The sequence below is a fragment of the Notamacropus eugenii genome, chromosome 1, assembly GCF_028372415.1.
Source record: "Notamacropus eugenii isolate mMacEug1 chromosome 1, mMacEug1.pri_v2, whole genome shotgun sequence".
Classification (NCBI taxonomy): domain Eukaryota; kingdom Metazoa; phylum Chordata; class Mammalia; order Diprotodontia; family Macropodidae; genus Notamacropus; species Notamacropus eugenii.
The window spans coordinates 521,834,297-521,846,881 of NC_092872.1; the positions used below are offsets into that span (position 1 = coordinate 521,834,297).

At 40.8% G+C, this 12,585-nt stretch overlaps 1 protein-coding gene across 1 annotated transcript; it reads right to left on the reverse strand.

Moving 5' to 3' along the window:
• Positions 1 to 1,290: 1,290 nt before the first annotated feature.
• TP53TG5 (TP53 target 5) lies at positions 1,291 to 4,435 on the reverse strand. The gene is made up of 4 exons (XM_072633718.1): positions 4,296 to 4,435; positions 3,758 to 3,829; positions 3,180 to 3,310; positions 1,291 to 1,740 (listed from the first exon to the last, which is right to left on the reverse strand). Exons 1-4 carry the CDS (start codon positions 4,317 to 4,319, stop codon positions 1,323 to 1,325), a joined length of 645 nt encoding a protein of 214 aa, XP_072489819.1. The 5' UTR covers positions 4,320 to 4,435; the 3' UTR covers positions 1,291 to 1,322.
• Positions 4,436 to 12,585: the final 8,150 nt, after the last annotated feature.

The following is a 12,585-nucleotide window of genomic DNA, read 5'->3' on the forward strand; positions in this document are numbered from 1 at the left end:
TAGGATAGGATGAGTCCTGGGCTGGAAGAATGTTCATGGTCAAGGGAGAAGAAGTTCTAATTCAGAAACCTCTAATGCGGACTCACTTTTGTACCCCAAGATCTTCACATAAATTTAGAGGCTTGCTTGAGGCAAGAATGAAAACCCTAGTTGCTTTGTATCACTTGTATTACTGGCCTTGGAATCAGAAGACCCGAGTTCAAGTCTCACACATACCATTTAGGTGATCCCAGGCAAATCACAACCTCTCTGTTGTGTCTCTTTCCTTATCTGTAAAATGGGGATAAAAATACTTGCATTTTCTCTCCAGTGTTGTTTAATAACTTACATTTCTATAGCTCACAAAGCCCTTTCCTGGTAAATCCTATGACCCAGGAAAAATATATATATGTATATATATATATATATATATATATGTATTATTCTCCCAATTTGACAGATGAGAACTAAGTCTCAAAGAATTTAACTGACTTATTTGCCCATGAGAGCAAATCACTAAGTTCTAGAATTAGGATTTGAATTCTGAGCCCAAGGTTCAAGATCTGTTTTATGTCCAGTAACCTTTCCACTGAGCCACACAGAAATCTTAGCCTATATTTAAAATGTTTTTTAGTCTGAATCTATAATCTCACTAGTATAGAAAGCTCTCTTTACTAATACACAATGGTCATGGTTCTGCACCTTATCTTAAAAGAGTTGTCTGGGGCACAAAGAAGTTAAAACTGCCCAGGTTCCAAAAGGGAGAATTTATCAGAGGTGGCCCAGTGGATAGAGTGCTGTCCTGAAGTCAGGAAAACATGGACTCAGACACTAGCTATGTGACCCTGGACAAGTCACTTAATCATGTTTACCTCACTTTCTTCATCTGTAAAATGAGCTGGAAGAAGAAATGGCAAACCACTCCAATATCTTTGCCAAGAAAACCCAAAATGAGGTCACAGTGAGACTGGAAAAATGACTGAACACCAAATCAGTATTAGAGAGCCCTACCTCTGATCTTCCTGACCTGGCCAGTTCCCTCTACAATATGCCATTCTAACATCTCCTAGATTGTTATCAGTTTACTATGGTATTTGTAGAGGAAGCTTGGGTTCCAGTCCCAGCTCTGCTGCTTGTTAGCTGTGGTCAAGTCATTTTCCCTCTTCCCTGGGCCTTAATATCCCAACCTGTGAAGGTGAAATGATATTTAAGATGCCTAGATGGGGGGATACTGTCAGGCTCTATGATTTTAACTTTTGCCTCCCATCCCAACCTTCAACCTACCACCAATAAACACACAGGGAGCCAGGGTCTAAGACATTTGACCCAGGAAGCAGCCTGAATCATGCATTGTAGGGGTAAGCCCTTGGCAGCTCCAAGGATGCGGAACAGAACCGAGTACAGCAGCGTTTAACCCAGCGAAGTGCAGAAGGCCGACAGAGTGTCCTGGGGGCTGGCATGTGGATGCGTTTGGGCAGGCCCTCGAACCATGTCCAAGGTTTGCTAAAGTTCTGGGAGGTTGCTTTGTGGGCTTTGGGGAAAGTCTTCACAACAATGAAGTGGGAAGCCTTGGTGGCTCTAGCCTTGGAGTAGGAAGAGGAAATGGAGGAGCAGCAGCATTGACCCTTAGTTCTTGCCTTCTTCTTGGTCTCTCTCTTAGCCTTTGCCTTGTCTGCATTTGCATTCTTTGCTACCAGTTCTCCAATCTCTATGGGGGCTCTGTCCATTTCCATTAGTTGGTAGAAAGTACCACTACTGGTCCTAGAATGGTAGTGGAGAGGGTAGAGAGTGGTCAATGCAATAGAAACCCAAGCCCCAGAGTGGATCAAATCCAGTTAGCCCTACTGCTGTACTCTTCTACTCTTTCCTCTCCCTTATCTCCCCAACCTTAATCACATCTGCCTTTGGAAAGGAGAGGGGGTGCTCAACCACATCCTGGACCCAAAATAGAGAATAATGTCATCTGGATACTCTTGTCATCAGAAACAAAGACTTGGGCCAGCAGAATGACTCTTAGCTTTCTCCACCTTTGCCTTTGCCTTGTCTGCTTTTGCATTCTTTGCTACCAGGTCTCCAGTCTCTATGGGGGCTCTATCCATTTCCATTATTTGAGAGGAAGTACCACTACTGGCTCTAGAAAGGTAGTAGAAAGGGTAGATTCAGGAGGCCTGCGTTGTAATCCTGACTCTTCCACTAATTTAATGTTAAACCTTGGGCAAAGCACTGAAGTTTCCTCCTTTGTAAAACACAGGGCTGGGACCAAGTGGTTCCTCATGTCTCTTCTAACCAAAATATGTCATGTTCTAAGATTCTTTTAGCTCCAACAATCTGTGTTGTAAGGTTCCCTCCTACCCCTGAATTTCATGATACCCAAGGGAAGAAGGGAGATGGGGAAGTGAGTGGAGAGAGAGAAATCTCTTGAAGTAAATCACTGAAGCTTTTAAATCTCAGGACAGTTTCTGTCAAAAAGGTGACTGCAACAGGCTGTTCCCTTCAATGGGGCTAGACTCAGGTGGGGGGCAGTCACATTTTAGTTGTGCGTTTGTCCTCTGGTTGCAGCAGCAGCTAAGAAAATAAATATTTGTTAAATGAATGAGTGAAAAGAGGTGAGGAGTTGGCATGTGATAAGATGTGTGTGGGGGTGGTGGGGAAGGTCCTAGGTTCTATAGTAAGAAAATACGCTGGACACTCTCTACTGAATATCCACAAATAGAGGTGGTGACTTTCCAGAGAGACTGTAAGAGCAGAAATGCTGACTCTTGCTTAAGATTATAGAATTATATCGTTAAACCTGGAAGGAACCTTGGAGGTCACCTAGTCCAATTTCACCCTATTCTTCCCATTTTACAGATGAAGGAACTGAGAATTCAGCCCAGAGAGGTTGAGTGATTTGTCCAAGGTAAGTAACCAGGGTTCAAGTCCAGGTACTTTGATAAAGACTAATGTTCTCTACCCTGACCCCATAAGTTCAGCTCAAGCTGGTTCCAGACCTAAGATGCAAGTATGCTTCCTTTCTCTGGAGGAAAGATAACAACTTGGGAGGCAGGAAAGGAGCAGGTTGTCTTCTACCCCTCTCTACACTACCCTCCTACCCTGCGGCTGCCCAGAATTGGAAGCATTGGCAGTGTAGAGTGGCCTCAGCAGGCAGGCAGACATGTTCCATGCCCTAAATTTCTGGACACAGTGAGAGCCTTGATCACCTAGAGGAAACACGCAGTATCTGGGGCACTTGAAATAGCAGCTTCCAGCAGGACTTTGCCAGACTGTGGAGGCCTATTACACGGGGATTTGACTTCTTCAACAGCTTCAGGAGTGACAGGTTCTTCATCACCTACACAGGAAGACAGAAAGGGTTAGGAGAGACAGTCATGAGCTTTCTTTGACCTTTCCCTACATTCTGCCTTTCACCCTTTCTGTCCTAGCCCCAATAATTTAGACCTTGAGGAGCCCTCGAGGCAGCTCAGTCTGTGGTTTAAAACAATATAAGAAGATAGCAGAGCACCATGTAATGGAAACAGCCCTGGATTTGGAATCAAGAGATCTGTGTTCAAGTTGTGACTTTGACTAGAGTTCTGGGACCTTAAATAAGGCATTTGCCCTCTTTGGGGCTCAATTTTTTTCTCTACAAAATGAAGGGGTTTAACCAGATTCCTCTAAGGTTCTAGGTCCCACAATATGAGATGATGTAGAGCCTGTTGACTTAAGGATCTCTATGCTAAGAAATCTGTTCAAAGATTGAGGAGCTCATGTAAAGAAATGTGGGGTATGTGTGTCTTACCGTCCTCAGCTGGATTAGCTCAGTCTCCCTGCCGGGTCTGTACCTCCTTTTCCACTGCTCCATACTTTGGACCTGGAAAAAGAGAAGTTTTGGGAAGATGTTACAGGGAGAGGAATTTCTATGTATTGCATAGCCTGGGCTCCTACATTCAGTAGCCCTTGATGACTTCTGATGAGATGGGGTGACAGTTCTAAGCCCAGCTTTGGTTCAATGGTAGGTATAAATGGAAGATCCCTGTACTGTGTTTTCTAGGGTCATAGGATTTGGCACTAAAAGAAAAATTAAAAGATCATCTAGAACCATTATCTCATATTTCAAATTAGAGAACAGGTGTCCTTAAGAGAGTGGAAATGACTTTCAGGTTACAAAGCTTGGAACTTGCACAACCAAGATACAAACTGAGGTCTCCTCACTCCAAATTCATTATTCTCCCCACTACTTTTCTGAGTATTCTCCATGGCTTTTTTTCTGGCCCCTGCTGAGCCCTGATCTCTGGGGGACTGATGGCCTCTTTGTGCCTTGCACGGTGGTACCCAACCTTGTGAATAGGCTTGGTTTTCATTTTCCGAGGGTTTAACCGAGGGGCTAATTCTTGTTGGAGAGCAAGTAGTGTCTGATGGGGTAGGTTTGGTGCCAGGATAGGCCTGCTCCCCTCTCTGTAAAGCAGGTTAATGACTTGCTGTGGCTGGTGGACTATGACATAGATAAGGGTGCTGTGACCTCATGGAACTTTGTGATGCCAGAAATGTACCTCTGGTGGTATCATACTTGGTAAGTGGGAGCCCTGCCTTTGGGGGCTGACAGGTCAAGCTTGGGAAGTGAAATGCAGCATTTCTTCTTTTTTGGGGGGTCAACAACCTACTTTAATCAAGCACATATATCATTCACTTAGTTCAGGGGAAAAAGTCAGCACCCTAAACTTCAGAGAAAACACAAACAGAAATAAAGATCAACAGACGGATCCAACTGTCTGACCATTGTATACATACACATAGTTACCAGAGAGAGAAGCACCAACACCTGGGTTTTCAAAGCCGGGGGTGGGGACGGGCCTTAGAGGCTTCCAAGAGTCTCATCTGGCACACCAACCTTGTTCCAAAAACTAAGCCCCAAAGTAAAACCTCACCTCAGAGTATTTATACACTTTTCAGAGCTGGAGGAGGGCAGGACTCTCCGACAGAGTACCTTGGTAGAAATTAACAAAAGGTATTGAGGCCTATTAATGGGCAGTGAAGATCTTTAACTCTTCCCCACCCCCACCCACCATTAACCTTAGGGCCCCAAGGTCTTTCCTCTCCATTACATTGGCAACAGGTATTAATATTTCTCAAGTACATACAACATTGTTCCCACAAACACGAAATGAACTTCACTTTTGCAGAATACATAACATAACATTATTCTTTGGGGGTCAATCTTTGGGGAGTGAGCAACCCACTCCTCCTTCCTCAATCCAAAACACAATGTCCAAATAAAGTCCTCCTTGGGGGTGTGTCCCTCTCCCTACACTGCCATTGCAGGCTTCCAAGTCCTGAGAGATGGATGGGCAACAAAGCCAACAGGGTGGGGTCCTTGGGGGTATATGACACTTCCCCCCACCCCCCCATAGGCAACTCCACCCCCTGGCTCCCAAACTGTCCCAGGAGAATGCTGCAAAAAATAAAAAGCACACTCAGTGCCTTGCTGCACAGTCACCATCTTGCCCTGGGGTTGAATTCCAAGCTTTAGGGTTCCTTGTCCTCCAGCAGGAGCCAGCTGCTCCCAGCTCCTGCCTGGGTCTACTTGCAGGCAGCTCTCCACTTTTGTTCTCACATCACCAAGGTCAGCACACAGGCAGTTTTCCTCTCCTACTCCAAGGCTCCACTCTAAGCTCTCACAGCTCCTGCCTGGGCTCTGTACACAATACAATCCCAGTGGACTCCTGGGGCTTCACAGAACCATAGCCACTACAATTGGGAAACAATGAACAATTATCCCAGCCTCCATACTTTCCTTTTTGTTTGCAGATCCTTCCAAGACTATGCTATAATGTAATAGAAAGGATCCTGGCATACACAGGAGGGCTTGCTATACAGGTTCTTAGATCTGCTTTTCTAAAAGCAAAGCAACTTTTGAGGGATCAACAATCTACTTTAATCAAGCACATGTATCATTCACATAGTTCAGGAGGAAAAGTCACCACCCTGAACTTCAGAGAAAATACAGATGAGAAATAAAGACCAGCAGACAGGGCTGTCAACTGTCTGACCATAAGCAATACATACATCACAGATCAACAGACAGATCTAACTGTCTGACCATTACATACATACATAGTTACCAGGGAGAGAAGCACCAGTATCTGGGTTTTCAAAGTGGGGAGACTCCTTAGAGGCTTCCTAGAGTCTCATCTGGTACACAAACCTTCCAACAACTAAGCTTCCCCCTCCCAGCATTTCTTCTAATGGGAAAATACTTATTTTGAAACTTCAAAACATCTGGGCTTTCTATGGTGGGCTGCTTCCTTCTACAGTGACTCAGGTTAAACTTATTCTAACCCTTCATAGATGGTTTCATGAGTTGCTGAGTTGCTGACTTCATGCACTTTTCCCTAGAGTCTTTCTGTCTTCATGAACCTGAAGAGAGGTTGGAATCATTCATCTTCTCCTTTGAAGCAAGAAGTGCCTGATTATCTTCTTTCTCCCAATCTTACCTCAAACAACAACAACAAAACCCTTTATCTCCTAGGGGTCCAATAATAATAGTTCATATTTTGTATAAAAATATCTTCTATAGTAATTATATTTTCTATAATAATGTAATAATAGCTCAAATGTCTATCACTACTTAAGGTTTACAAAGTGCTTCCTCACAATCCTATGAGGCAGGTAGTAAAAGAATTATTATCCCCATTTTACAGATGAGAAAACTGAGGCTTGCAGAGGGGGTTGATTTGCCCAGGGTCACTTAGCTAATAAGATTAGGGGATGAAAATTTATACTGGGATTCTAAACTACCTTCATATTCATTATCTGATTTGATCCTTACAAAAAAGGCTTAGAAAGGAGCACTGGGTTTGAAGTCAAAGGCCTTGGTTCCATTAATTACTACTTCTGTGGCCTTAAGTGAGTCTCTTGTCCTATCCAGGCTTTAGCTTCTTCATATGTAAAATGAAGGAATTTGCCTCTATGATCTGAGAGGTTCTTTCTTTTTTTTTTTTATTTTTTTATTTATTTTTTTATTTTGTAATGTTTAACAATCACTGCCATACAATTGTGATTTTATTACCCCCACCTACCCCCCACTCCCCCCCTCCCTCCCCACGACTGCATACAATTCTGTATAGATTCTACATATACTTTCCTATTGAGTATATTTTCACTATAGTCATGCTATGTAGTCAGACTAAGATAGATGAAAGAAATCGTATAACAAAACAGAACATGATACACAAACACATACACATACTCAAACATGATCTGCTACAATATGTGAGTGACTTCCATATTTCTCTCTCTGAGTGTGGCAGGCATTTTGCCTTGAGATCCTCCATTGGGATTTTTTTTTTTTTTTTTGGTAAGAAGTTCTTGTGTTATTACAAAAATCTAAGTCTACCAGAAAAAACTCTCACACACTGTGGTTGTTGCTGTGCATAAAGTTCTCCTGGTTCTGCTCCTTTCACTCAGCATCAGGTCATATAAGTCCTTCCAGGCCTCTCTGAAGTCTTCTTGTTCATCATTTCTTATGGCACAATAGTACTCCATTACATTCATATACCATAATTTATTCAGCCATTCCCCAATTGATGGACATCCCCTTGACTTCCAGTTTTTGGCAACTACATAGAGTGCTGCTATAAATATTTTTGTACATGTGGGACCCTTTCCCATTTTTATGATCTCTTGGGGATATAGTCCTAGTAGCGATATTGCTGGGTCAAAGGGTATGCACATTTTTGTAGCCCTTTGGGCATAGTTCCAAATTGCTCTCCAGAATGGTTGGATGCGCTCACAGCTCCACCAACAATGAATTAGTGTTCCAGCTTTCCCACATCCTCTCCAGCATTTATCATTTTCTTGTTCTGTCATGTTTGCCAATCTTATAGGTGTGATGTGGTACCTCAGAGTTGTTTTGATTTGCATCTCTCTAACCAATAGTGATTTAGAGCATTTTTTCATATGATTATAGATAGCTTTAATTTCTTCCTCTGAAAATTGCCTGTTCATATCCTTTGACCATTTATCAATTGGGGAATGACTTGTATGATTATACATTTGGATCAGTTCTCTATATATTCTAGAAATGAGGCCTTTATCCCTGAGCTTAGCTGTAAAAATTCTTTCCCAATTTACTACATCCCTCCGGATTTTGGTTGCATTGGGTTTGGTTGTGCAAAAATGAGAGGTTCTTTCTAGCTCTAAATATATTGATACTTTATGATCCTTGTGAAGTATGCAGTGCAAAAATTCTTATCTCCATTTTATAGATGGAGAAACAGGCTTGGGAAGGTGAGTCCATAAAAGTAATAAGTGGTGTGAATACATCCATGTTCACTGTATTTTCCATACACCACAGTACCCTTTGCTGTAAACCACTAGATTCATAGAATAAGACAATTACAGAATAGATAGATTATAGATCACAGAATGTTACCAGTGTAAGCAGTGTGATGGGATTATGTTTTGTGTGGCCTGTGTAGATTACATATGTCCACATGGATCTGTCTAAATGTGGTTCAAAGGGAGGCAAGAATAGACATCTCTAGGTTCTCTTCCCCGCACCCTTCTCCAAGGAAGACTTTGATTCCTGCCAGGAAGTTGGGGACAGAAGCTAGCCACTCTGCTCTCCTCAGACAAAGGGGTACCAGGCTAGAGGTAAATCTATCTGCTCCATTAAATATTATTAGTCTAGGGAAAGTAATTTTTAGGTTAAAGCTAAACTCCTGACCTCTATTCATTAATGGGGAAGGAGTGCTCCAAGCTATATATCTAAAGCTAAACCCCTTTTCCGCCAGATGCCAGTTGCACAGCGAACACACAATGCAAATAGCAAAGAAACCCATTTATGCAAGTTGAGAACAAAACAGAAATCAGAGAGAGTTTACACATAAGCATTTGTACCAGACAATACAAATTGATCTCTCCCTTTGGGTGTGAGATAAATCAGTTCAATCAAGAGAAGGTTTCATATTTTACTGAAGAGAGAATTCCCTAAAGGGTATAAGGTCTAGTATAGCAAGCTGGGTATAGGGACATGACAGAGATTTGTCCACTTCTCAGCAAGGTAGCTTTTCCCTAGAGTCTTTCTCTCCTTGTGTGTCTGGACAGAGGTTGGAATCATTTTCTCTCTAAAAGCCAGAAGTGCCTGGTTATCTCCTTTCTCCCAATCTCACCAATTTAACCCTTCCCTCAGGTAATGATTAATCAATTTCCATCAATGAGGAGAAAGTCCTATATAACTTACCTCTTTGAGCCAAGAGTTACATTAGAAAGACCTCTAGAAATAATTTTGTTCAACTCCTCATTTTACAGAGGAAGAAACTGAAGTCCTGAAAGGAGAAATGAGTTCCCAATTTTTCACAGCTGGTAAGTGGCAAAGCCAGGATTTGAACCCAGGTCTTTTAATTCTGTGTTCATACTGTAGGAGAAAGATCCTTGGTTTTGGAATCAAGAAGTCTGCCTGAGTTTGAGTGCTTTGTGGTACTGTCTTAGCGGGTATGGAAAACCATATATGGACTTCCTCTTTCTGAGCCTTAGTTTTTTCTATCTGTTAAAATGATGACCAGATAGTTTCAAAGGTCTTTCCAGTTTTGATCCATTTTTAAAGATCCTTTCAAGGTGTAATGTACATGTGTAAGTGTTTCTCCCTCTTTATTCTATGAGAATGTAAGCTCTTTGAATATGAGAATTGTTTCATTCTTTGTATCACCAATAGTACCTAACACAGTTTCTTGTACATAATAGGTACTTAATAAATGTTGCTTGCTTGCTTGATTTTATCTTTACTACAATTATCTCTTTCTTTCCCCAATTTCTCCATATATTGAATCTTGCCTGACCAGCTGTATTCCTTTCTCTTGCTTCTTTCCCCTTTCAAGGAACTGATAGTTCAGTTATTTTTCTCATTCCACCACCTCAATGGTCAAGATCTATTTCAAAATGATTCTTCAAGGCAAGCCAATGTATTAGGGGGAGTGAGTGGATCCACAGCTTTACAATCCTCCAGATCACAAGGAAATAATTATAATCCCAGGAACATCAGATGTGAAAAATCTTTTTTTTAGACAGGATATTGTTTAAAATTTTAAAAAATATTTTATTTTGCCCTCAATTATATGTAAAAGCAATTTTTAACATTCCTTTCTTAAAACTTTGAATTCCACATTTTATCCTCTCTCCTTTCCCTTCCACCTCATTGAGAAGGCAAGCAATTTGACATAGATTATACATGTGCAGTCAAACAAAGTATATTTCCATATTAGTCATGTTGTAAAAGAAAACACAAAGAAAAGAAAAAGAAAAAAGAAAAGTTTAAAAAAAAGGTATAATTCAATCTACATTGACTCCATCAGTTCTTCCTCTGCAAATGGATGGCATTTTTTCATATGAGTGCTTAGAAATTGTCTTGGATCACTGCTTCGCTGAAACTAGCTAAATTGTTCACAGCTGATCATTGTATAATGTTGCTGTTATTGTGCGCAATATTCTCCCAGTTCTGCTCAATTCAGGTAAGTCTTTTGGATTTTTTTCTGAGAGCATCCCGCTTATCATTTTTTACAGCATAATAGTATTTCATCACAATCATATAGCACAACATGGTAAGCCATTCTCAAGTTAATAGGAATCCCCTTAATTTCCGATTCTTTGCCACCACTAAAAGAGCTGCTATCCATATTTTTATACATATAGGTCCTTTTCATTTTTTAAAAAAATCTTTTTGGGATACAAATCTTGTAGTGGTATTGTTCAGTCAAAGGGTTTGCATGGTTTTATAGCCATTTGGGCATAATTCCAAACTGCTCTAAAAGAATGGTTGAATCAGTTTACAACGCCACCAATGGTGCATTAGTGTCTCAATTATCCAGTATCTCCTCCAACATTTGTCATTTTCCTTTTCTGTCATATTAGTCAATTTGATAGGTATGGGGTGGTAGTTCAGAATTGTTTTAATTTCCATCTCTCTAATCACTAGTGATTTAGAACATTTTTTCATATGATTGATAGGTTTGATTACTTTGTCTGAAAACTGCTTGTTCATATCCTTTGAGCATTTATCAGTTGGGAGATGGTTCTTATTTTTATGAACTTGACTCAGTTTTCTATATATTTGAGAACTAAGATCTTTATCAGAGATACTTGCTATAAATTTTTTTCATACTTATTATTACTATGTATTTCAGAAGGGAAACATCTTTAAGAGACAGAAGCTTTATCCACCACTGCAGATCTCAACAAACATAAACATACATACATGCATATAATTAGGTGTTAAATCCTAGGCACACAGAGATTAAGTGACTTGCTCATGTGATCATATGTTGCATATGTTGTTGTTTGTACTTCATTCTCAAAGATGGTGACATCTTGACTTGCATGTCAGCTGGATTTAAGTGAGAGAGTTGCACAAAGTGATCAGCCTCACTCTCTCTTCCAGAGTCATCATAGTCCAGTGGCAACAAAAAGTCAAGATGACTGGGGATGACCAGGATGCCGTAGATTACCTGGACATCTTCAATTTCTAACCAAGTCCTAAATTCTCCACAGCTCCTACTTCAGTCACCTTCATGACTGTTGAAAGAAATTGTTCTCATCTGTCCATTCCACTGAGGAAAGTCTTCATATGCTTGGGGTAGATATCTACCTAACTCACCAGTGGGTTTGAGGCCCGTTGGTTGCCCTCAGCTTGGTTTAACATGTCTGCCAAGACACTTTTACAGGAGTGTGGTCACTGCCCATGCTACAGTTTCTTGAAGCCACAGATGAGAGTGACTCCTTCTTGCTGTTCATCCTTCATTCTCACAGAGGACCAATGACATCAGCAGGGTGATGTCTTGACTTGCAAGTGAATTGGATTTAAGTGGGGGAGAGCTGTGCAGAGTCATCAGCCTCACTCTCTCCTCCAGTCATCGGAGTCCAGGGGCAAGACACAGGTCAAGATGACTGCCAATGACCCTGGATGCAGTGGGAAACATTGGCTTTTTTTTTTTTTTTTAAAGCTAAGGTCTTTCCTAGGTCTCAGTTTTTCTGAGGCAATGCCTACTCAGCAGTTGAAGGCTAGGTAAGAAGTGAAGCAAAATATGGTCGAATTTGCCTTCAGAAAAGAAGCAATCTGGGTAGGGAAGACCCTCAGAGTTTCTGACCAGAATAGAAGCAATTGCTATTTACACTCACTCTGAGCCATTAAAATCCAAACAATAAACAAGTGAGATTTGACTTGGGACCTATTATTGCCCAATCAGTGAAAGCCAGAGTGATTTGTTTTTAAAGGCATAATCAGGTAACTCTATTGGAATCATAATGGGCTTTATTAAAATCTGGTATTTCAGAGCTATATTTCAGGAAATCATAAATGAAAACTACATGAGACAAAAGAATTAATTGTCCCCATTTAAAAAAAAAACCCACAAAAACCAATGATAGAATAAAGAGTAAATTAAGTATAAAATAAGTAAATAAATAAAAAAGGAAAAAATCTAGCCCCCAAACTCCAAGATCCTTTGTGAAATATAAGTGATCAAAATTCAAATTCCTTTGGACAGAGCACCCACATATAAGGGTAACAAAAGGATTCCTAGTCTGACGTTCTATCTACCAAGACAAGTTGCTTCATCATCAATAGTCTTGTTTTTT